Here is a 24,765-nt window from a genome sequence, read left to right as displayed (position 1 = left end):
AAGATGATTACATTAGGTTTATTATATTTGTGGAAATTAATTCAGCACTTTATTTTTTGTTGTTGTTGTTTGGGGGGGAAAAAGAACTCGGAAGACTTGGTAGCCTCTCAGCAGGAGCAATTTATGCAGAGCACCATATTCTTCATGTAAAATATGGTGAAACTCTGGGGATCACAGAGTGGGCAGAGAGCTTTTTGCTGTCTCCAAATATCTGATAGGCATAGCAGTATAGTAAACAGCAGAACGAAACAGAAATGCTGCCACCTATGGATAACTGGTTGGTAGTATTTTCATATATAAGGATGTCTCTGCAGGTCTCATTGGCAGAAACATTTGGGGCCAGATACCTGTGGAGACTGTGTGTCTATCTGCCTGTCTAAGCAAATATATATGTGTATATTCCTTCTTCCCCAAAGAAAAGTGAAGATCAGGTTTTAAAACGTTGGAAATCTGGTATTGGTTTAGGTTTTTCAAAAGCATCTGTCACTTTCTGAAAATGTGGCTGCTTATCTTGATGGTTAAAATGGAATGGAACTCTTGCAGTCTGGCTCTGGTTGGGATGCTGAACCCTTCTGAGATTCTTTGCCTTGGTGTGCCTCTCCAAGAGCCAGTCTTTGCCATGCAAATTAAAGCTCTGCTGTCACCAAGCATTTTTCACTATGTTAAGAACACAGCTTAAAATAAAAGGAGGTCTTTCAGAAGTAGATCACACCTAGGCTTTGCATAGCTCACTGTCCCACTTCTGACAGCGCCCAAGAGCATGAGTGTTGGGTGGAAGAGCATTGAAAGCATTTGTAGAACAGACGCACACACTTTTTTTAGAAAGATGACTGACCTTTTCTTATTCTGCCCACTGCCACTAATAATCTTTAGGAAACACTGGAAGAAATACCTAATATTCTGATGCGCAATGTCAGTGTTGTATTTCTGGAATTAAATGTGCGGCTAAGCTCCTTCAAAGCAATTGAGCACGTCCTTGAAGGAAGCATCTGGCGAAGCGCTGCTTGTGGCAAAGTGCTGCTCAGGTTTGGGACCTGCTTGCTGCTTCTTTGCTCCTTTCCATCTCCAGAATTTGCACCCCACTTGCTTCGTGGTTGCAGATTTTCATCCGTCTGCTGGTTCCATCCCTCTTTCTGCCCTCCCACGTTTCAGAAGGTTCTGCCTTCTCTCCACTTGGCAGCTTTGCCAACTTGAGAAGTGTTGCCTCTCACGAAACACCCTGGGCTGTGAGCTGAGTGAGGCTTTACATGAAGAGAGGCAGTGTTGACTATGCACTGAGCGCGCACTGCTGAACCAGGGCAAAAAGGGAATGCTGTCATGTCCTTGTCTGGAGTGGGTTAGCGTTGGGTCTCAGGAGTGAGTCAAACACCAATTTTTATCAGTGCTTAATCCCCACAGCAAATTGCTTTTGTTAATAAGCAAGAAGAGTCTTTGTAATGTTTCTGTCCTCACTACTTGAATCAGATAACTCTAATCTTCATGCATTACTAGAAGTTGAAATGATTTATAGTTATTTCCCTTTGAGACCAATTTTATTTTCCTTTGGAATTATTTCATAACTGTGAGCATTGTTTTGGTAAATTAATCCTAATTTATTTTCTTTTGAAAGCAATCAGGAGAAAATGGGCTAGAGGAATGACTTTGTGCTCAGGGTACTAGAGGCAAGCCAGGTTTGATTTCCTGCCCATTTCAGCTTTTTTCTCTTCCTTACCTTTTCCTTCTCAGAGTCCAAAGAAGCAGTTATGGTTTCCAGGATTGAGCCTGCCCCAAGGAGTTGCTGCTGGAGTCACGCAGCTTTGTGAGCTAGAGTGGCTGCTTGGAGCAGCAGGTTGCACTTGACACCTCCTCTGACAAGAGAAAATTAGCCTGTTCTGGTTGGAAAAATTCAGAAGACTTGATGGGAGCTAGGAACGAGGCATGCCAGAATTTCTATCCTTGGAACCCTCTGGCTTGGAGGAAGCAGGGCTGGGGGCAAGGAGCTGCAGTGAGATGTAGCTGAGACAGAAATCTGACCACATGCCTGCATGACCCAGGCTAAAATTAACCCCACCAGCCTTGCACGCCACCCGGTGCTTCATCATTTGGCTGTTGACAACTCAAGGAGGAGGAGCAAGCTGGGCTCCAGCAGCACACATTTGTGTTAAATATGCCAATAAGCAGTATGAACTTGCAGGTCCCTGCTCGTGGGAGAAGTAAATTTTCCTGTGACCATTACAAAACAGTAAGCAAATCCTGGCTCCTTAACCACAGCAGCCTCTCTACAGCTCTCTGACTTCAGCCTCAGATGTGATTTTTCCCTTTCTTCCTCAGCGTCTTAGGACTTGCAGTGGTTTTTCTTCGGAGCACAAATCTGCCACCTCTTCAGATAAGCCCTTTTCTGTTGCTATTTGTGTGTGGCAGTAGATGTAGCCGCAGTGATTTCATGTGTGAGAACTGTGATTGGGGGGAATAGTTTGGTGTGCGCTTAAGTGACAACTTAGCAAAAAACAATTCATGGCTAGAAAAATAGGGCTTTGGTTCCTCTTGTTCTCTGACGTCAGTCGCTTTCTGTTGGCCTGAGGTGAAGTTGGTTTTCCCATTGTAGCCAAGCAGGACTTGGGTTAGGCGATCAGCTCCATCACCAACCCTGCTTCAGCTTTGAATATGCCCTTCTGGACTCACTTTGGGAATTCTCACAGATGTGAATGAAGTCAGTTTTGGAGATTCGTGATTTAAAGCATGGTGCAAGGTGGGGAAGGAGCTCTCCAGATGGGGATGCAGCCCACAGGGACTGTGGATAGGGTGGGGTGTGGATAACAGGAGCATTGAGAGCAGATTTTCCCCTTTTTTTAATTCTTGACAGCAGTCACCTGCATGAGTATAGCTCTGCACAGCTGGGAATGAGGCTTTAAAGAGAGGAAAAGTAGTTCTGGGGGTGTTTGCTTAAATTCCTCATTTCTCTATTTAACTTCATGGGGTAGTTAATGTGTATAAGTGTCCCGTAAAGTCTAATTGGCAGTGGAAAACCTCCCACAGACTGGCTAATAATTCAAAGCTGTTCCAACACTAGAATCGATCATTTAGTTTCACTTGAAAAAATACAAGCTATCCCTGTCTCTCCAGTAAGGAGCTGAGACCTGAATTTGTTGCAGCTTTGTTCCCATTAGCTGATGGTAACTGGAAAGTTGCAGCACTTTCATTAAGCATTGGTATTTTAATGGCATTGTGTCAGATAGTAATTACTGGCTAACTGTTGTGTTAAATATTGTTTTGGAGCACAGCAAGGAGGTTGCAAGTCGTGTTAGGAGCCTGAAGCTGGGATTCTGTGGTACTGCAGATGGATTTTTGATGATTTTTACTGTTTGTTTTTTTTTTTTCCACATATAGCATTGCCATTAGGATCATCTTGGTATGCTGTGTCTATTTTTAGGGCATGTTTTCACTCTGTGAACTTCAGTTTGCAACAGCAGAGGCACTGTCCTGCTGAACATTGCTGGGATAGCCGTGCCGCTCAGTAATGAAAAACGTTGGGTCTAATTAATGGTGCTGTCAAAAAGATATGTTCAGTTGTTACCAAACTCTTGTACAAGAGTCTGATTTGTAATAATTATCAGGGGAAGTAAACATCCAAAAACAGTCTGTGACTGTTTAGTTAGGAACTGGCATGGTGGGAGACCCTGGGGTGAATGGCACTGCCCAGTGCCTGGGTGCACTGGGTGTTAGGTCCCCATCACTGGGATAGGTGGCTGCAGGATTTGAGGTCTCAACATCAGACTGTTGCCTCTTGCTCTGGTTTATGGGCTTTTAGGTTGATCCCTCCAGGCACAAAGACTGTGTGTGGTTCTTGTAGGTGGTCAGGATTTGTGCTTTGTGCTGTTCTGAGCTCCCCAGGCTCGTGCTGGTAACTGGGAGCCCACTGGTTGGGCTTTGTTGCTGCGCACAGATCCACATGCAGAAGTTCTGCAAAAGGAGCAGTGTAAATCCTTTCCCTATTGAGAATCTCAAGTGGGACCACTAAAAGCTGTAGGTTTAGGGTTTGTCTTTTCATGAAACCTTGCTCACTTTGTTCAGTAGTGTTTTAGCCGTGACTCAGAATGTGCTGTGTAATTCCAAAGTCAATATTTACCTGTAATGCCCTTAATTCAAACCTGCTGGGATTTGTGTTTTACCTGTAAGGCTCTCAATTCAGAACCTCATGGAATAATAATAATAATAATAATAATAATAATAATCACATTTGGTTCTAATTTGTTTCCAAATAATTGAATTTCTAAGATTATAGAGTGCCAAGGAAAAAATGCTTCCAGACAGCTGCATCTACTGCTAACAAAAGCCAGAAGGCAGACACCGGTTAACCATTAAGCTGACTGGGCTTGGACACAGAGACCTGCATGGGTCATAATGCTCAAACCATGTCACTGGCTTGGATTTGGTTAATTACAATAATGAAGCAACCTCTGATTTATTTTTCATATTGCTTGTTTTGGTATTTTTTTAATTAGAAAGCTATTTAATGAGCATGTGACTTCATGATCTGTCTGCTGGAAATACCGGGGAGCACTCAAAATCCATGTGTGGAGATAGGAGTAGGTGAATGGAAAGTTTCTCATCAGTGTTTTCCCAGTTTTTATTATTGCTTTCCCAATTATTTGCCTGATTTTGAACATTCAAAAACATGATGTCCTTTGAAACATGTTTTGCGTGTCTAGAAATAGCAACCATTGTATGTTTATTATTTTTTTACTCACCTGCATGGAAGACGAAAAAGAAACACAAGGAATCACATTTATGTACTACGTTACAAAGGCTTAACAAAAAACAGGTTTTGAAAACATCCTGGAAAGTTTCCGTAATTAGCTTAATATCTGCCATAAAAATGAGCAGTGGCCATGAAGAGCTGCAGCAATAGGCATTGGTAGCACTGCATCCACATGAGTGCTTCAGTGCCTGGAAAGAGGCAGTCCAGGGAGCTTGGGGGAAAAGTGCATGTTTTGTTTTTCTCAATCTTTTTCCTGTTATAGAAAATGTTTCCTTGTAGAAGGAGGTAGGGAACACAATGGCTGGGTTGAATGCAACATTTGTTTCCCTGTGGTTCTTTCAGTCAGCTGGAGAAGTCTCTCAGGTGCGCTCGGCGTGTGTTTCATTCACATGGTTCCACTTAGGTATCCCAGTGAGGTTTGCTTTTCAGATCCATGCACTGATGGCACAGGGAATGTGTGCCCAGCAGACCTAAAGGTGGGATTAAAGAATAAACAGTGGAAAATAGAATCATAAAGGTTGGTGAAGACCTCTAAGACCCCCAAGTCCAACCCCAACCCACCCCACCATGCCCACTAATCACGTCCTTCAGTGCCACATCTACAACAGCTTTGGAACAGTAATGTCTTCGTATTTGAAATACAGTCCTGATATTTAGTGGGTTTCTTTAGTTCTTTGGAATACAGTTTGTATTAACAAATCTTCTCTTCAGTTGTGTCCTGCACTTAGCAACAGTATTTAGTTCTTAAGTGGAATTCCTGTTTGAGTATTTTTCCTCCTTCTTTTAGATAACCTGCCCTGGAAAGGTTTTATGAGCTTCCTGGTGACCCTGGCCAGGCTGCAATAGCGTGTGGTGAGCAGCTCTTAATGAGAATTAAAGAAGTTTTGACTTGACTGCTTTGTTTGCATAGTTTTCAGATAATACATTTTAAAACAAACCCCAACAGCTAGAAGTTTGCACGAGAGATTACAAACAATTTAATAAGCCTGTTTGACCTGTGAGATGGAGCTAACTGATACTGATGGGTTTTAAGGCTTTTAAGGCTGGTTGGGTAATACAGCAGAAGAGTTACCATAGAATGAAAATGCTTTGTGCCTGAGAAGTACCAGAAGTGGCTCATGGAGAAAGATCTTTAAAACCTCTCAATAACAGATACGAAGAAGGAGCATCAGAGCTGTAGTTCCAGCTTAACATTACGGTGTGGAACACAGCTCACTGTGTGATGGTCCACACAGGCTGTGACATATTTAAAAGTTTGCTATAGCCATATGTGAGCTTTGATGTCAGATTGCTGAATAGGAAAAGCTCTGCTATAGTAAGCTGAATACTTGATTTGCACAGTGCCTTGAATTTTAATGGTGTTGACTTGTTTCAAACTACCAAAAAGCAGTTCTTTCAGATCAGCCTCTCAGACCTTGACAGACACAAAGAACTGTGTGGTTTTTTTTAAGGTTGATTTTATTACCAACAAATTATTCTGTTTGTTTGTTTCCCTTGTAATAGATTTACACGGATTGGGCTAATCACTATCTGGCAAAATCTGGCCACAAGAGATTGATAAAGGATCTGCAGCAAGATGTGACTGATGGAGTCTTATTAGCTGAAATAATCCAGGTTGTAGGTGAGTGACTTTCTCTTTTTGTGCCAGCTCTCTTTTTGTACCAACTAAATCAAAAATACACTGCCTTATCTTCTATGTAAACACAGCCTGGGCTAGGGGGAAGATCCATTGAACTGCATGGAATTACATGGATAATTTTTCTCCAGAGACTTTGCTAATTAATTTACAGCCTTGTCTTAAAGGATAGAAGAGAAATATTTGATGTTGCTGATAAAATTTTCTGGCACAGCAATATCAATATGTGCAGCTGAATGTTAAAAAAGCAGCTGATGGGTTTTGTTTTTGTTTTTTTTTCTGCCAGGATGATGTTAACCTTCACTATCCCTATTTCTGATACTTCTTTGGTGTTAGTCTGAACCTAATTCAGAGATACTGTTGCCAGACAAACCCCAGCCCAATGAAACTTTAAGACCAAGGTGATATTAGGAAGAGGCACCTGTAATACGGTGCTAGATGCACGCTGGGATCCTTCCACCTAATCGTGTACCTCAACAGAACAAAGACACATCCCTCATAGACATTTGGGTGCTTGGAGAGAGGGCTGCAGTGGTCGTGAGATCTCGACCCCATCTCTCCCATTCTCATGTTTAGCTACTTAACCGTGGAGCTAATCTTCTTTGTATCAGGCAGGGTAGATATAATGTTCAAGATGCTCCTAAAATACAAAATTAGCCAAGCTGATATGAATAGTTGCCTGCTGTGTTGAACCTTCTACTTCCAGCTGAGTTTGGATAATCTATATATGCAGCTAGGAAATACGAAGGAGTACAATTTTTATGTGGAAGAAGAACAAAATGTGATGATTTTTCTGATGAGGAAGGTCATTTATCATTAGGATATATCTCAGATAGGAGCTCAGTTCTGCAAAGCCTATAGTTGCCTTGGTTTGCGCTAATATTAGTAGATAATGAAGGTCTGAAACAATTTTCTACATTGGCCCCATGTAAAGCTACATATTCTTCTTCCCTTGGGCCTGCATCCTTCATTAGCTCCTTCAGAGAGTCATCCATCTGGTATTTGGGATGCCACAAAACACATGCATGGGCCAATGGAGATTGATGGAATCAGAAAGCCTGCTAATAGGAATTAGGACGACCATTGTTAGAAGCAAACTGACAGATTTGAGATGCAAATGAAGAATACAGCAGTGAAGTAACAAGTCATCAGTGCATGCATATTTATGTGTGTTTGAGAAGCTGTAAACGAGCTAGTTCCCTGATTTAAGGTACAAATCTGTAAACACTGTTCTGGGATGAAATAGTGAGGCATCGTTCCAATTACTCCACTAGAGCTATACTGCAATGCAACAACAAAAATATTTCATTTCTATATGATGCAGAGCAGCAGTAGGTCTATGTAGCATTCTCCAGACCTGCCAGGCGTCTGCGGATGTACAAAACGAGGCCAACCATTGACTGTGTGGGGAAAGGCATTCACTCAGAACAATGCTCCTCTCTTTATCTATTTCCTTATGTCTGCTTAACAGGGAAAATTGCTGAGAACCCAGATGCAGTTAGGTGTTCATTCCCTTCATCCATACCTAGCCACGTTGTGTTAACACTGATAAAGAGTACATTTGCTTGAGAAGGTGTGTGTCGGAATGCCACCATCAAAATGTGAACCTGGTTGTGACAAATACTGCTGAATATAGCTATTTTGTTTGTGGAAACTCTTGTGATGTGCAGATTACTCCCTCTAAAATTATCAGTAAACTTGATTCACCTTTACATTTTTTAACCATTCAGAGCACTGCCTTGTGACTCATGTTTAGGATTAACCATGACACAGTACTAGGTGCAGGTTTTCATTTTTGGGGAATGCTTTGCATGTGAAAGAAAGTTCATATTTAAAGGAACTCAGCTGAATGCTTCAAATGAGTAGTGAAGAAAATGTCGTTTTTATCTGATGTATATGGCCATAGGCACTGCATCTCACTGTCACAGATGGTGACAGTTGTCACACATGGAAGCAGTTTTAACTGTAACTTGCAAAATGCAGTGTTTTTTTCTAGCAAACAAGACTACATACTAAGAAAGGTTCAATACACGATGTAGGACATAGTTTTCATTTCTGTGCTGTGCCCTTTTCTGTGTAAAACCATCCATGAAGATACTCACACCTTTTTGCCACCTGAGTGGAGTGTGTGGAGGTTATCCAAAGTCATCAGAATTGATTTGGGTTCAGATATTAATGAGATATTTTTTTCTTGTGCTCTCATCTGAGATTTACACTGCAGATGTAGAACCTTGAAATGTCAATTCCAAAACTGAGTAGTGAGGATGTGCTAAAACTAACCCAGACTGGTAGGATTTTTCCTGCTGATGCCTATGATGTTGTAATCATGGGATATTTTAACTGATCAGACATAATCCAAGTCAGATCAGATAGAAAAGCTGTTCCTTTACAAAGAGGAATGCAGGCATGGAGTTACTGTTAAATACTAAATCATCTAACTAAAAGTAGTTGCAATGAGAAGTAAAATGTGTACCTCTATATTGTGCTGGTTGATTGGTACACACTAGTGACAATTTTCTCATAATTCATGGCAGACATTACACAAAGGTTCCTTTACTAATATCTGAGTAACCAATCAGGTCAAAATTCGTATGCAAATGTAGGAGTTAGACTGCAGAACATTCATTCATGTATTCAAGAAAAAGTAATGTAATGTCAGAGCCTATGCCTGAAATACTGAATAATGCTGAACAGTTGCTACCAAAACACTTAATGCATTGTTGTGAAGAGCACAGACTACTTTTGTATGGATGGTTTAACCCAATTTTGTTCTCTGTAATGGTTAATGAAACACTTCTGATTTCTTCTCATCTTATTTTTTCGTGCACTTGGAGTGTCATTTTCTGAAGACTTTTTCTTCTACAAGCAATGCATCGCTGTACTTACATAAATTGGAGCCTGGCAGCTGACTGGCCAAGAAATGTAAATAATTCTTTGCTACATTTAATTGCACAGATTCCTTTTCACTTCTTTTTTTTTTTTTTTTTCATAGACTGCTGGCCTGTAGTTTCATAATATGCCTATTTTCAAAAATGCATAAAACCAATTATTTTCCATGCTTTGATTCAGACCCTGTTAGTGAAAGCCCAGTGTCACTCATTACTATGTTTATTACAGACTACAGCTGGTTTCTTCTGGCTTAGCACAAACCCTCAATCTGTGTATAAATGGGAAAAGTCTGAAAATACTTAAAAGCAGCTGAACCCGTTTCACTGTATAATCCATAATTGGATTGCTCTGGTTTTGCGAAAGCTGTGTGCCAAGGAAGAGGTGGGGAGAATTACAAAGTCTGGTACTGGGAACAAGGTGTACTCCTTGTGTTCTTATTGTACATGTTTTCACAGTCGTGATGTAAATGACATGGTGGGCCTGATGGCCATTGTGTATGGCTCACAGTCATGTTAAACCTTGCCAAAGCAATGCCCATACAGAGTGTTTTGTTGAGGATGCGTGGCTTTTAGTTGTTGAGGCAAACCTGGGGCTCGTTGTAGACCAGCTTTCATGGCGCCTGCACAAATATAGCAGAAAACAGCAATCTGGAACTCCTTTTAACCAAACATGCAATAAAGTCTGCTGGAAGGAAATGCCCACGGAAGGGATTGGGAGGGAAAGAAGAAGAGGGATTGTTCTGCAGGCTTGCAGTCAGTTTGGGACAAATCCCCCAACATTTTACACGCCCGTGGTTATGAATTTATATCTTGCTGAAGGCTGAGATACAATTTCAAGCCTTTGTGATTGCCTGTGACTTCCAGCTGATGCTAGCTGATGTGCTATTTCTGTGTGGCAGTGAGCAACAGGAGCTGTGAGAGCTGTCCATCGATCTCAGCCAGTAAGCTGTGCTTTTGCAGCTGTGAAGTTTGATGCTCTTCCAAGATCCCCCAGTGCTCAGTGACTTATGCTGCAAACTGCCCACGAGCACAGCACGCTGTGCTATTTAGGGAGCCTCATTCACTGGTATTTCTCCGACCTTCTCTGCAAGAAAGGCAAATAACCTCCTACTTGCTGCCAGCAGTGTTCCTTGGAGCTATGTGGGAGGCTCAGAGCTGGACTCTAGCTTCCTGCCAAGGAATGGGAGCATCAAAGTGATTTCCTGATGAATTAGACAGATTCCTGCAAAATGCCAAATATGCCCATAGGCCGCTTTGATGCCTTGTATGAATCCAGCCTTGTATGAATCTCTGACTTTTTGCTCTGCTTTATATAAACAAAGAGGTTGGAATCAGAGTTCAGGCCAGCTGCCAGCCTTGCTGGTTGCTCTCTATTACACTGCTTTTTGTAGCATTCGCACCTGTAGGGAAGAAGCAGTAATTGCTTTAATCTAGTGCAGGGACAAACCAAGGTGAGGTGGGAGTGGGGAAGACGAAAAGATTGTAGATAAACCTGCTGGGAAAATGACTTCCTGGGGGAGGCAGACATAGCATCTGGTGGAGCGGGTTGATTGGGGCAGAAATTCCAGTTGTAGTTCATCTTCTGGTTCCTACAAACTATTTCTGGTCACCTACTTTGTCACCTGTGGAGAGAAGGCTGACAGCGTAAAAGGAATGTACTTCACATAAGATAATGCAGAATGGATGGAGAGTTGTCAACTGATGCACAGAAACCTGCAAGTTCACATATGAGGAAATTGCTTTGGTTTAGAGGAGGTTTTGAGAGGAAGCAAAAGCAGTTACTTAAAAAAATGTCGAGTGCAAGAAGATGAAGGAAGCTGATAGGAACAAAATGAATGAAGCAAAGGAGAAACTACAAGTTAGTTGATCACAGAAGTACAGGGATGGCTCACTGCATCTTGTACAGTGACTGAAAGGTACATGGACAAAGTGAATCATTTCTAAGTGAAATCAGTAATATTTTAACCACTGTCAACGGTTTACGGGCTGGTTCGGCCCAGTTCCGTGACTAGCGGGGCGGAGGGATCCGCAGATCCGCACCTCCGGAAAAAGGGAACAGGGGACCCCAAAATAATTAAAAACAGCGGCAACGATCTGAGGAGAAACAAACTAATTTACTAAATATAGTATCGGAATGCAAGATAACACACAATAATACAATATAATTAACTCTCTCAGTTTGGACAGTGTCCCGTTCAGATTGGAGAGTGTCAAGTTTGGATTGCAGGGAGTCTCTCTCGATTTGGAGGGCATCTCGTTGAGATTGGAGGTCTTTTCCCTTGACCAGGAGACTCTCTCGCTCAGCTTGGAGATTCTCCCGCTCTGCTCGGAGTCTCTCCTGCAAACTCTCCCTTTCAGCTTGGAGACTCTCTCGCTCAGTTTGTACTGCCTCCCTGAGACTCTCCATTTCAGCTCTCAGACATTCTCAATTTCACAAACTCTCTCCCTCTCTGGGATACTATTGAATAAGGCCCGATAAGCATTAGCTAGGCCCCAAATCATTTGTGCCTCCTCAGATCTGCCTGAGCCGCAACATTCCTGTGTCAAGTATGCGTTTAAGCTCTCAGGGTCTTTCAGGTGTTCAGGAGTGAAGTTCCATGACACCGAAGATGTCCATCTCTCTAAAGTCTCTCCCAAGCCTCTCCACACTCCCTGCCACTCAGTATTCTCTGGTTTTGGGGAAGGCTTCCTCAAAATATGATAAATACAAATACTGAGTGAAATGATGAGAAGAACATTCAGGGAGATTGACAACATGATCAGGTGAGCATTCAAAAACTGCATAAAGGATTCAAAGGAGAGACTGGGAGCCTGCTTAAAAATCCCAAGTTCTGTAAAATTAGCAGCTCCCTCTGCAAACAGGTTTAAGAGAGAAAGCAGAATCATTTTTTTTTTCTTCCTTTACAAAAACAAGATAGCAGTGCTCAAAGTTTACAAATATCCCAGAGTATTGGCAGTCCGCCTAGACTTTCAAGGTCAAGTTCTCAGTGAGCACCTGTGAAAAAGATAAACTTTCCCAACGAAACTCTCCGAGAGCAGAGAGAGATTCGTTCTAAAAAACTAAAAAGCAGCTTTTGCCCGCATCCTCCACCAAAAATGTCAACGGTTTACAGGCTGGTTCGGCCCAGTTCCGTGACTAGCAGGGCGGAGGGATCCGCAGATCCGCACCTCCGGAAAAAGGGAACAGGGGACCCCAAAATAATTAAAAACAGCGGCAACGATCTGAGGAGAAACAAACTAATTTACTAAATATAGTATCGGAATGCAAGATAACACACTATAATACAATATAATTAAATTTGAAGCTAATAAATCAAATATAATGAGAGAGAGAATGTCCGAAAGGTGGGTAGGCCTCACCACAACGCGGAGAGCTGAGGTGAGATGCGCAGTCCAGTTGAGCAGCAGGGAGAAAGGGGGAAGAGCCGACGAAGAGCAGGCTAAGAAGAGTGCATCAGGTGACCTTGCCAGGAGTTGTATCTCGAGACTCTCTGTGACTGCAAAGTCCCCTGGGGAATGTAGTTCTTCTTCTCTTCCAGGCAGGTACCCAGAGCTTGAGCACCAACAGTTAAACTCCCACTGCCCCACATGATGTTATGATGTGGAATACCGAAAACCAAAAATCACAAAACCATGACAACCACACTGTGAAAAGTGATGGGGATAAAGAGGTAACATCCTAAAGCTATCATATATGTGGAATGCAGATTTTTTTTTTCTGTCAGAAAACGTTGAGGTAGTTCACACCTTCATTTGCCAGTAATGTTCCTGTGCTGTGGAACAGTGTATTTGTTTGCTTATAGGTGGGGTTTACCTTTGGTTCAGCTCTAGAACCAAGCACATTCTCTTAGCCTTTTGAATGTGTAGCAAAAAATACTCACATAGTATTGAGTATTTGTTTTAAGTAAAAAAAATAAATAAAAAGGAAAAATTCAAATGCTGTATTGCAGCAGAATCTTGGAAAGAAGACTCACATGGATGAATCTGCATATTTTGCATACAAAAGCTTAAAAGGAGACAAATAATAAGCTTTATGATTTGCTAACGTTGGTTTTAAATCCATCATATACAATTTTGGAAGTTCTAGAGGAATAGGAAAGAAGCTGCTATTCATCAAGAAAGATAAAGAGACTGACCAGGGTTATTAGGGATATCTCTCTAACCAAAGAAGAGAAAAACTCATGCAAATCTTCATTATTCCTAAGTAATAATTATGAACAGTGCAAATTTAAATGCAAATTTATATGAATATGATCTTATCAAACTTACCTATTTTTCATAATAATTATAACTGCAGTTAATAAAGACCATGACACAAAACCAAGAGGCAGTAAATATTAAAAATGGAGGCATGGGATTTGTGAATGGGATCCAAAGTGAACGCTTCTGTTCCCATATGGCCAAATCTGATATCTCAGTTTTAGAAACAAACACATCCTTATTGCACGTGGAGGCTGATAGACTACTCTGGCCATCAGCACAATAGGCTCATCTGCAATCTTTTCAGATTAGCATCAGTTCTTAATGTATTATTGGAAGAGTAAAGTAGTTTTGTTAATTCTTTGTTTTTTAATGAATGCTTTTGGAATACTATGCCCAAATTGATATCTCTAGCTGAAGAAAGATGTGAAATTTGACGGAGTTCTGTCTGATGTCCTGAGAATGTGTTAAGTAGAAAATAGGTATAATAATAATAAACAAATTGATGGGAGGCAATTCTGTTCAATTCATCAGATACGTCAGGAAAGCCAACATTTGCAATTAGGCTAGAGAAAACGGCCTAAAGTTGCACCAGGGGAGGTTCAGGTTGGGTATTAAGAAACATTTATCCTCTAAAACAAGGAGATGGTGGAGTCACCATCCCTGGAAGTGTTCAAGAAATGTTTTAGGGATGTGGTTTAGTGGGGAAATATTGGTGGTAGGTGGATGATAGGATTGAATTGTGTTGGAAGTCTTTTCCGACCTTGGTGATTCTATGCTTCCATGATGTAATGTGATTTAAACATCTTTACAACTTCTTTTTTCCTCTTGAGACTTAACCGTATCTTTCTGCAAGTTATGTTTCAGGTGAGCCATGGATAAAAAAAAGACTGAAATCTTGTTGTTTGAGCTTAAAAAAGCAAAATAGATTTGATCATAATTTTCCCATCTGGTTTTAAAATCTATATTCACTTTACAAAGCTTATCAATTGGCACACAAGCAGAATATACACATTTTTCCACCCAGCAGTGATTCAGTTTCCGAGATTAAGTCTTTCTGTAGTTGAAAGGAGCTGCCCGTCAGAGCACAGGAGGTTGCCAGACCAGTTGTTTTCTGGCTCCAGCTGTCTCTGGAAGCATGACCTACGAGAAAACTTCAGCTGCTTTTCTTTTTTTTTCTGGTGGTCTCAGTATTCACACGTTCACTTTGATTGGACAATGACAACCTGAAAGCCCTTTATTTAGCTAGCAGCACATGCTCTGTAAATAATTGGTATCATGTCCTTGGGTAGAGTTTTTTGCCTTATTTTTTGTCTTTGCTTTCCAGCAAATGAAAAGATTGAAGACATCAATGGCTGCCCAAAAAACAGATCTCAAATGGTAAGTGTAACATGGCGTGTTGTTGGCATGGATGCGGCTGAGTATTGCGTGCGTTTGCGTGATTTCAGTATCTGAGAATTTAATAACAGTGTTAGCTGTTTTTCACAGTACCGAGAGCTCAGGTATAGTCTGAAGAACAGAAACACTGCAGGTCTTTCCCCATTGCACTCCATAGAAATTAAATTGGGCCTTATCATTTATCACGTTTATTGCTATTTTATTTTATATCTTTGAAATGCCAAATAGTTAAATAGGAATGTAGAAAACAAAAATGTTATTCTTCTGTATAGACAGAAGTATTTTAAAAGCAGAAATCAAGATTTATTTTAAACTGGGCTATGTTCCTATGTACTTTGGAAATAAATAGAGTAAATTAGCAAAACGTACTAAAAGAAACAAAAATTCCAGTTGCAAAATATGGGAATTGTTTATGTAACTTGTTTCTGATTGATATGTTTTAGTTTGTAAAAGAAGTAGTTTTGTCTCTTGCCTGTACATAATACTTAAAAGCAAAGAACCAGAAGTTGGTACAAAAAAAAGTAAAAGCAGATGGTACCTCAAGAGCATATCTGCTGTGAATACTGGTGAAACTAAACTTACAGACAGAACTTTGGTGAGAAAGAAAGTAGTAAGAAACTGACTTTTAAAATCTGTCTTAGGAGAGGAGGGCTTAAAATCTGTCCTTTTGAAGAAGGTTATTTCCTTCTATATCTCAAGGAAAAAACTCATTTTACAGTTCATATTCTAAAAAATCCCCCTTATGCATTGTAATTCTCACTTTGGGTTTTCTTGAGTCTTATTTTTGCACGTGAAGCTATTTTTAATGGCCTCTTTCCCAACCATCCCCACCTCCCGGCCCAAGCAAAATACATTAAAGATTTGGTGGGAGTTTGTCATCTGAAGACAGGAACAACACCGAGTTCTATTTTCTTTGGGCTTTTTTTTTTTCTTGTAAGTTATCAGTCTCGCTCAAATCCACATAGCAAGCACTCCTTAAGAAGAAAGTCATCTGAAGGATTTATCACTGCTACTTTTACTGCTTTGAAGAGATTGGTTGCTATTCTTGCTGTAGCCACAGCAGCTGTCTACAGTGCAAATAATTGAGGAAATTTTCACAATTACTATCATCTAATGTTCCACAAATGCATCATAAGAACTGAGTTTCATTGAGGACTGGAGTTTATTTCAAATTCCTTAATACTGTAGCCAAAAGTCGCTTCAGGTCTGTACTCTCTATGAAGGCACAATGTTTGGCTTTATCTCCTGTTGCTTCCAAAGGTCAGCTCTGGCCATAGAAGCACGTAGAAAGTGCATGCTGTGTCAGGAGTAAGGAAGTTTTCTCTGCACTTCCTCCTCCAAGGCTCTGGTTTTGTTCTGGTCCCTTATTCAGGAGGAGAGTAGGGCTGCCCCTTCTGTGTCACCCTGCTCGTGTTGCCAAGCATGTCAGTTATAGCAAGGCATCCTGGGTGGCTTTTGTCACAAGAGAACATGCTCATGGCTTGCTTTGATATGAGTGTGCATGTTGGCCAAGCTGTTGGCCATCTTACGATAAAGAATAAATCAGAAGGGTTGGAACTGGATAACGTTTAAAACCTCTTCCAATCAAACCCATTCTAAGGTTCCATTCTCCTATTCTAAGAATGCGAATATTGTCATGGAGGTTGTCCTTAATGCAGTTGCTTGCAAGAGACAACTCTTTTCCAGGTCTTGCATTCTAGGGAAAATCAATGTGTTGCTTATTTATTAGATATGGTAATCTTCATCCTTTTCATTTATATATAGTTACTCTTATTATAGCTCACCTGCCGGAGGAGCCAGCCCTCGGTGTGTGAGCTGGTGTTTGTGTCTGGTACTTCTTATATAGAGGACAAAGCTGTCTCGTGTGTCCAATACTCAGAGTTGGGCCGGGTGATGTTTAGTCTTACTCTTTCAAATGAATCCTTCTCAAAATCTTTCCCATGTTGTAATGTCTGTAAGCTGGACATCACAGATGAGTAGATGAAATAAAGAGGTAAATAAATAAAGGTGCCGTAAATGAAGCTTTGCTGGCGGGCTCACCAGGGCTTGGAAGCTGAGCACTGAAAGTGTGACTGCTTGGAAAGCTGAAGTTGACTCTGTGTCTTGCCAGCCCACTAGGGCCATATCAAAGTGGGTGGATTTGCTTCCATATGGAGTGGTCCTAAGCCAGTAAAGCTTGCCAAACCTTAGAGAGTTGAACACTGAGCCAAGCAGGTCTCTTTGCATTGCTGTTCCCATCTCTACAGAATGTTAGGCAAATCATCATGTGGATTTGCCCAAACTGAAGACTGGATACAGGCTTGGATCTGTCAAGCTCAAAGTCAATGCTGCTAAGCCTCAAATTAAGTTTGGTGCTGCAGAACCATTTGGGATCATTAACACCTGTCAGCCTAGTCCCAGGCCAGAAATGACATGACAAGGATACCTGTGGGAGAACCCAGACCCTATTCTCATCTTTGGTTGGAAGTACCTCTGTGGCTGGAAGTATCTCTTTCTCATTTGTCTCCATATAAGAGTCAGCTTTTTTTAAAAAATATATATGTATATGTAACTTCTTACAGGCAATTTTATGTATTTCCTTTACATAAGAACTGTTTTCTCTCAAGCTTTCATATTTTTGTACTGTAGATGCTTTTCTAAACAAAAGCTTGTAATTGTGATGATTGGTTCCATCTGGCGTGCAGAAACTTTGTGGTTAATAGAGGATGTAGTAAGACGAAGTGTAGGTTCTCAGGCCAGGAAAATTTGGAGATGATCAGCACAATTGTTTTCTGGTTTTTGGAATGAAGTATAAGAAAACATTGCAATGGTTCTTGAGCACTGGGTGAAGGAGAGTAAAACAAAGCTGGTTTCCTCTCCTACCCACTTCTGATAAAAGGCTGAGATTGATAAGCACAAGTGGGGCTTTCTCTGTGCTGATGTTGTGTGGTTACAGAAGAACAGGGATGTTTTTCTTTCTAACAATTTATTTGCCTCTTGTTTTGGAATGATATTTGAGCATGACACTTGACATCATGCAGAATTTGGACAAAATACGAGGTTCTGCGTTTTGATGCATCCTTTTTGCATAGCACTGAAATAAAGGAGAGGGAGTGAGAGAGGTAGTTGTGTTATCTGGTATATACAATAGATAAATTGTAACATATTGAGTAAGAGCGAAGATGAGATGCTATCAGAAAAAAAAAAAAAGCAAAGGAGGAGACATTTTGAATGATGGGAGATTTGGGATGAGCAAGGTGAAGGAAAAAGATTTGTATCAGCCGCAACAGAAGTGACTGGGGAGGGAGCTGAGTAAAGAAAGTTAAATGTTAAAACATGGACTTGGAGATAAAGCAGAGAGGAGATGCTTGGAAGTGGAGCGGTGCGTTGGCAGACACAGGCGACAGCTGACACTTAGCCAAGGATGGGGCTGGAAGGAGAGAGAAAGCAAATAGCAGCCATTTGTCACATAGGAGAGGTAGAGGGTGTGTTTTCCATCTTGCATGCAAAACTAAAAGAAACATTGAATGTGACAGTAGAAAGAGATACAGAAGTACATATTTAAGAAAAAATGTTTGAGAAAAGACTGATGAGGGAAAAAAGTTTTTCAAGGATCAATGTCATTTTGTTTTGTAAAAGATTTTTTCATTGCTTTAGATAAAATGTTAAGTGTGAAAGTTGGTGAAGTGATAGTACGTTACCCTTGCTGCCGGAGGAGAGGAGCAATAGCAAAGCTGTCGGTGCCAGAGGGAGAAGAGCAGGAGAATCTGTAGGTGGGGGAAGGAGACCCTCATCTGTTCATGCCAAGCCTGGGGAAGTTGTGGGATGCCCAAGGCAAGAGTTTGAAGAAAGAGGTATGCATATAGGCTAAACCAACCCCACACCTCCTCTTCATAACAGGGTAGGAAGTAACTGTGGTTTCCGTGTTGGTTTGTAGTTGGGTTTTATTATTTTTAAGAGTGATCACTTTGTGTTTATGCAAGAATTTATGTTATCAAGTAACAAAGAGGAAAGGTTTCTTTTGATGTGTATGTCTTGACCAGAGGTTTTTTCAGGACCCATTCCTTTCTGATGCAGGCGTCAAGCTGTACTAATAAAATAACGCTGCTCTGTTTTTCTACTTGCAAACATGAAGTCTCTGCAAGGACAAGGACTTTATGAAAGTCAAGACAAAAGCCCTTGTTTTCAGTTTGTTCACTTTGTAAGGAAACTGCTATTTTAGTATTTGACTGATAACTTATATTCTGAAAATGAGCTGTTCTGGACACCCAAAGCCAAAGAATAGGAGTTTGTCAGCCTGGAAAAACCCCTGCTTTTAAAGTGAGCAGTGCAGGAAGTTTTAATTCATTTGCTAAAACTAATGTGTTCACATCTCTCCTCAGTGTGCCTTCCAGTCTGGGCTGAGGATCTGTGGGAAGGATCAGAAGTATCACAAGCATTTTTTCCCTCTGCAAATTCCTGCTGTGGGATTTTTGGACAGGCATTGCAGTGGTTAAATATAGCTGTATATTTTCAAGTAAGACTTGTCCAGCGTTGATCTGAGAAATGCAATATGGGGAATTTTGGTGCCTGCTCGGTCTTCCCTAGCTTTAATCAGTGAGCTTTGCCTTATGGTCAGCACGTGTTTACAAGCTGAATGTTGCTGTAGTGACAAATGGGTATCTCCAGGCCCTGACCCTCATGTTGGTTGGAAGGGCTGGGGTCAGCTGGAGCACACACCAGCCTTGTTCCATGGGCTGCTGGAGGAAATATGTGGCCAAGCGTGCTTGGAATGTTTAGCTCTTAGAGCATTTGCTCTCACCTTCCTGGCTTTCTTCTAATTGTGCATGAATCTAAAATACAATTTTTTCCTCTACAGGGGAGGCATTTGTTCCCTGCTTGGATCTTCACATGGTGCTCTTTCCTTCTTTTTTCTTTTTTTTTTTTTTAACTTGTGTTATTGTGCTTACCATTTGTGTATTGCTATCGGTGAAACAGGCATGGTAAGGTCACAAGGGTCCTAGCCCATCCTAGGAGAGGAGGAAAAAAAATATCTTTACAAATCTGAGGATATGCAGAAATAAAATTTCTCATATTCTCCTCCTTTTTGAGAAAGTCTTAATTCTTTTTTCTGAACTCTGGCTGTGAAGACAATGTTGCAGTTTTACAAAATGTAAGTAAAATCGGAGTACTCCAAGTTAAAAGCTTATGTTGGTAACGTAAGCTATCTGCTGCTCTTCACATAGCTCTGTTCTGGTTTGAGCTGTCTGTTGTTGCTTTGGTTTCTCAACAGAAGCCCTGGTGTTTACTGTTTTAGAACAGTACAACGAAGCTTAATAGCTGACAAGAAAGTGTCAAATTTGTCAAGTTTATAATACAAAAGTTAAAGCTGTTTGCATGGCGGTTTCTTCTGGTTCTTAGATCTTTGCTTCTTTTGATGGCATATGTAGTAGTGAGCACTTCCCGCTTGAGTACTGGAAACAGATCATAGCTTTTACAGGGGTTTATACAGCTCAGAGAAATAAACTTCTTCTGTTTGCCTTGTCATGAATTTTAGATTTCCAACCATTACTCATATACTGTTAATATATGAGAATGGTTACTTTCATTAGCTGAAGGTAATATGTATCTAGAATATCTTATATTTTTGCTTTAATTAGGATGATTTTTATGTACGTAGATTGCTCCAAAAGTAATAATACTGCTTATTTATTTCCATGGAAATTACAACAGTTACAGAGAGCACAACAACATCATTTGACAGAGCAAGCTCTCAGCTATAAAACACTATTCTTTCAACACAGTCACCACTCTGCATTTTCACCAGCAGTGAACAAGAGTCTTCATGCCATGCTTGTAAAAATCTCCACCAGCAAAAGTGACCTACTATCATCCCTGCTAAAATGCACTGCTCACCAGCTCAATGTGCTCACATCCACTCTCTGGTCTACATAAATGCTCAGCGGGTATCGATGAATGTCAGTGGCTGCCAGTTTTTCTACGTGGAGGAATTGAATGACACACCTTTGCTTCAGATGCACTTCCATGTCAGATGCCATTGTGTCAGACTGCTCCTCTGCTGCCATCTGTCGTGGGAACAAAATGTAATGGGATATTGGTGGGAAAGTTCAACCTCTGCTGCCATACTGCTTACCTATGCTGCTCACTGCCAGCCTCTACTGACATACTGCCCACAGCTGCCTCTGATGTGGTGAGCCAATGTTTTAAAAAAGATAATAATGAGGCATTACATTTGGATCAGCTTGTCAAATCATAAAGGTTGGAAAAGATCACCAAGTCCAACCCCAAACCGACCCCACCATGCCCACTAGCCACATCCCTCAGTGCCACATTTACACGTTAGCTGAGTACCTCCAGGGAGGGTGACTCCATCTCCCCCTTGGGCAGCCTGTCCCAATTAGGACAAGCTGGAGGATTTCTCTAGGAGATCCAGGGCCAGATCCAGGTGCTAGGCAGAAGGGGATACAAATGTCAATAGAATGGCCTGGGTTGAAAAGGACCTTAAAGATCATCTAGTTTCACCCTCACTGCCATGGGGTGGTAGGCTGCCCAGAGCCACATCCAGCCTGGCCTTGAATGCCTCCAGGGGTGAGGCATCCACAGCCTCCTTGGGCAACCTGTTCCAGTCTGTCACCACTCTCTGTGTGAAAAACTTCTTCCTAATATCTAACCTAAGCCTCCCCTGTCTCAGTCTAAGACCATTCCCCCTTGTCCTATCACTGTCCACCCTTGTAAATAGCCGTTCCTCCTCCTGTTAATCCCTTCAAGTATTGGAAGGCTGCAGTGAGGTCTCCCCGGAGCCTTCTCTTTTGCAGGCTAAACAGTCCCAGTTCCCCCAACCTTCCTTCTGATGTCCTCTGATCCCGCTTGTAATGATTGAGAATCTGTTGTCTACGGTTTATACATATTGTTTTGTGTAGTATTCCAGGCTGTTTTGGAAAGAACTATGTTTAGGAAACAATGCAAGATGTTAAGGCTCTTTGTACACTTTGTGTTGTAAAAAGTATTAAGCATACATGCTCGATCTGAAAATACGGACAAGGTATATGTTTGCATTCAGAAACATATTGCTGACATCAGCTCATGTTAGGCTCTTCCCTTGTTTCTGTGTTGCACTTCAGTCTGCTCTAATATTGCATAAGAGCTTCAGAAACTTTCAAACATTTTACATGAATCAATCTTCATTTTCTTCCTCTGAGAACTAATGTGCATAACATGGAGGTGAAAGTTAAATGCATAGTACTGGATTTGATATAAGCAGTGGTATTTTGTGGTAAACTCATGAAAATTCCACATCTATCACTGTAAAAGCAGGGAGCGGAGGTCTTGCATTATGAGAAACTTCCCGTGGCTCCTAGGTGAAGGAACCTACAAGAAGCTTAGCTCTGATTATTGTTGGAGAACATCTGTACCTGTCAGAAGGGCAGTACTGTTTGGGATTTACTCTGGTCTATTTGACTTGGCAGACTTGAATGTACCACTTTAGATGCAGACACTTTGCATATCCACATCTCTTTTTAGTACCATCAGTGTTCAGCATACAGCAGTGCCATGCTGGGTGTCCATTTACATGCTACAGAATGAGGGTGTTTGTTTGTTTGTTTGTTTTTGGTGTGCTATGTTTTGTTTATACAGGCCAGGGCATGTTTCCTAGCTCCCTATTTTCTAGCACTGACAAGAATAGAAGTAGAAAATGGTATTATATTAGAAGCACAAAAACATCTGTGGGTGCCAGCATTCCCAGAAGTACACAATTACTGTAAGGTACATTTGAAAATAGAGGGAAAACTGAGTCATATGCCCAGGAAAGTAATAGCACACTGAGAATTAAATGAATGAAGTTGTTAAATTTGTGCATATTGAAGTGTTGTATTTGTAGAAGCTAGGAATGAATGGGGTGCGTAAAGGTCTGCTGGGAATGAGAACAACGATGTGCAAGGGGATATCCTTTGTAAAGTATTTAGAAATCAGTAAATATGCATGTCTTCTAATTTTTAAATTCTGTTTTTCCAGCCAGGGGCTGAGATCTGTTCCTGGCTTTCCTCCTCCTTTTGCACTAGTGCTTAAGGTGAGGTAATAGGCCAAGTGAAGGGTTCTTCAGTCAGGCTACTGGTCATAAAAAACTATTACACCATTAGCTTCTTGACATATTAAGATTTCAGCTTCCTTACTTTCAAATTTTGCATTGGAACATTGCTGTTTTCATCCTGGACAGCGCTGGGATGCAGGAGATGGCAACCTGATGGAGCCCTTGATGGCTCCACTGGATCCTTTTTCCTCTTCTGAGACTCTGGAGTGCCAAGTGGATTGGGAGCCTTTTTCCACTGCAGCTGGATGGCAGTCACAGGTTGTTTCTGTGTGAGACACCAGCCGTTGCATGGGAAGCACCCTGAATTTCTACCAATGCTAAATCTTAATCATTTCAGCTATAGACCTGCGTTCTGCATTTCATTTTCTTGAATTTCCCCGCATTTATTTTCCTTACTGAGATCTATTTTCTCCTTCAAATAGTTAATTACATTGCTATCATTCTGCTGCATGTTAGTACCACAGATAATATTGCATAAATGTTAATGGAATCATTGCTGTGTCTTTATCTTTCAGTTCTATTTTTCTTTTTTGTGAATTCCTTTTAGATGCAATGCTGCACATCTATACAAGACAATCTCCATAGTTGATTTTCTTATAAAGATTTTGCTTATCATTACTTACTTATCTGAGTAAATCTCCTTACTAGAAGAGGAGAAATCTACCCAGAGTTGTGGAAGACTAGCAGTGCTCTTGGAGCAATAAAAGCTGAAGTTTTGTTAGGTACAGAAGGTGGGAAGATGGATGTTTTTGTGTGGCGTTTATTTTTGAAATGATGGACTTTGGCTTTCCAGTCCCATGTCACATCAATAAAAGAGCTGTGTTGAAAACCTGAAAGGGTGGTTGAGCATGAGGGAGGAAACTAAAACAGTTAGACTGCTGGCACATGCCAAACTGCAGGTAAATGAACCTTTGGACCTATACCCTGCTATAAACTTTCAGATCTGAACATTACAGGCAGTCTCTTACCTGGTACACGTCTGGTTTTAGCAATCTATTTTCAAAGTATATGCCAAACTTCTACCAATCTCCTCACATCACCATTTTTAGAACTGCTGAAATCCCAGTTATGTAGTGCCAGTAACTTCTTCTTGCCCTGATAGAACAGAATGTTTTTATTGTTATAAGCAGTAAGTGAAACTACCCTGGAGATTTTCTGATGGCTTCCCTTGTACTTTTTCTTTATTTATTTATTACATAGAGAAGGACAGAAGGTGCTGATCAGGTGATGGCAGCTCAGCCTCCCAAATACTGCCAGCCTCATTTTTGTCTTTTTTTTTTTTTTTGGAAGTGCAGGCAAGGGCTGATCTGGAAACAAGATTTTTCCCATCCCTTTCTATGTCTCAAAACATCAGGGCAGAAGGGTACTTGCATGGCAGAAATTACGCATTGCTATTATCTGACAGACTAATGTGAAACCTCACATGCAATTCATGATACTTTCTAAAATGTTGTTGGGGCTTTTTTGTTGGTTTTGGGTTTTTTTTTTTTGTGTGTGTGTGTGAATTCTATAGATGCCCAGGATTAGGTTTTTGACTGTAGTTCTTTGGTCTATGGGGGCTGGCATCTCTGTGTTGTTTGATACTACAACAGGGCTTGGTGGGAAATTGATTATGAAGGTAAAGCTAGATCTCTGCAGTGATACTGAGATACAGGGAAAAAACACCCAACTCTTCCAACCTTCCTATTATATCCACTTTGTCAGTTGGATATAATCCAGTCTGTGTGTAGCAATTGTAGTCATTAGAGTGCAGAACCATTGTGCAGATGCTGTCTGATCAACACCCATTTTATTCAGTGCTGTTAGTTGTACCATCTCTCTGAAGGGCAAGATATAC

General features: G+C 41.0%; 1 protein-coding gene and 1 long non-coding RNA gene across 3 annotated transcripts in view; one reads left to right on the top strand and one right to left on the bottom strand.

Moving 5' to 3' along the window:
* NAV2 (neuron navigator 2) overlaps positions 1-24,765 on the top strand; it is a 188,165-nt gene that overhangs the window by 36,051 nt on the left and 127,349 nt on the right. For both annotated transcript variants that reach the window (XM_090140200.1, XM_090140199.1), the window contains exons 2-3: positions 6,242-6,359; positions 14,790-14,842. In XM_090140200.1, coding sequence (XP_089996326.1) covers positions 6,242-6,359; positions 14,790-14,842 — 171 coding nt within the window. The remainder of the gene's footprint in view (positions 1-6,241; positions 6,360-14,789; positions 14,843-24,765) is intronic.
* On the bottom strand, positions 6,370-13,127 carry LOC149917666 (uncharacterized). Its single transcript, XR_016466617.1, has 3 exons — positions 12,623-13,127; positions 10,755-10,884; positions 6,370-10,662 (listed from the first exon to the last, which is right to left on the bottom strand). It is a non-coding gene; the product is annotated as an uncharacterized LOC149917666 (long non-coding RNA).

Source organism: Phasianus colchicus, chromosome 5, assembly GCF_987193195.1.
Source record: "Phasianus colchicus chromosome 5, bPhaCol1.hap1.1, whole genome shotgun sequence".
Classification (NCBI taxonomy): domain Eukaryota; kingdom Metazoa; phylum Chordata; class Aves; order Galliformes; family Phasianidae; genus Phasianus; species Phasianus colchicus.
This window is presented reverse-complemented; position numbering and strand designations above follow the sequence as displayed.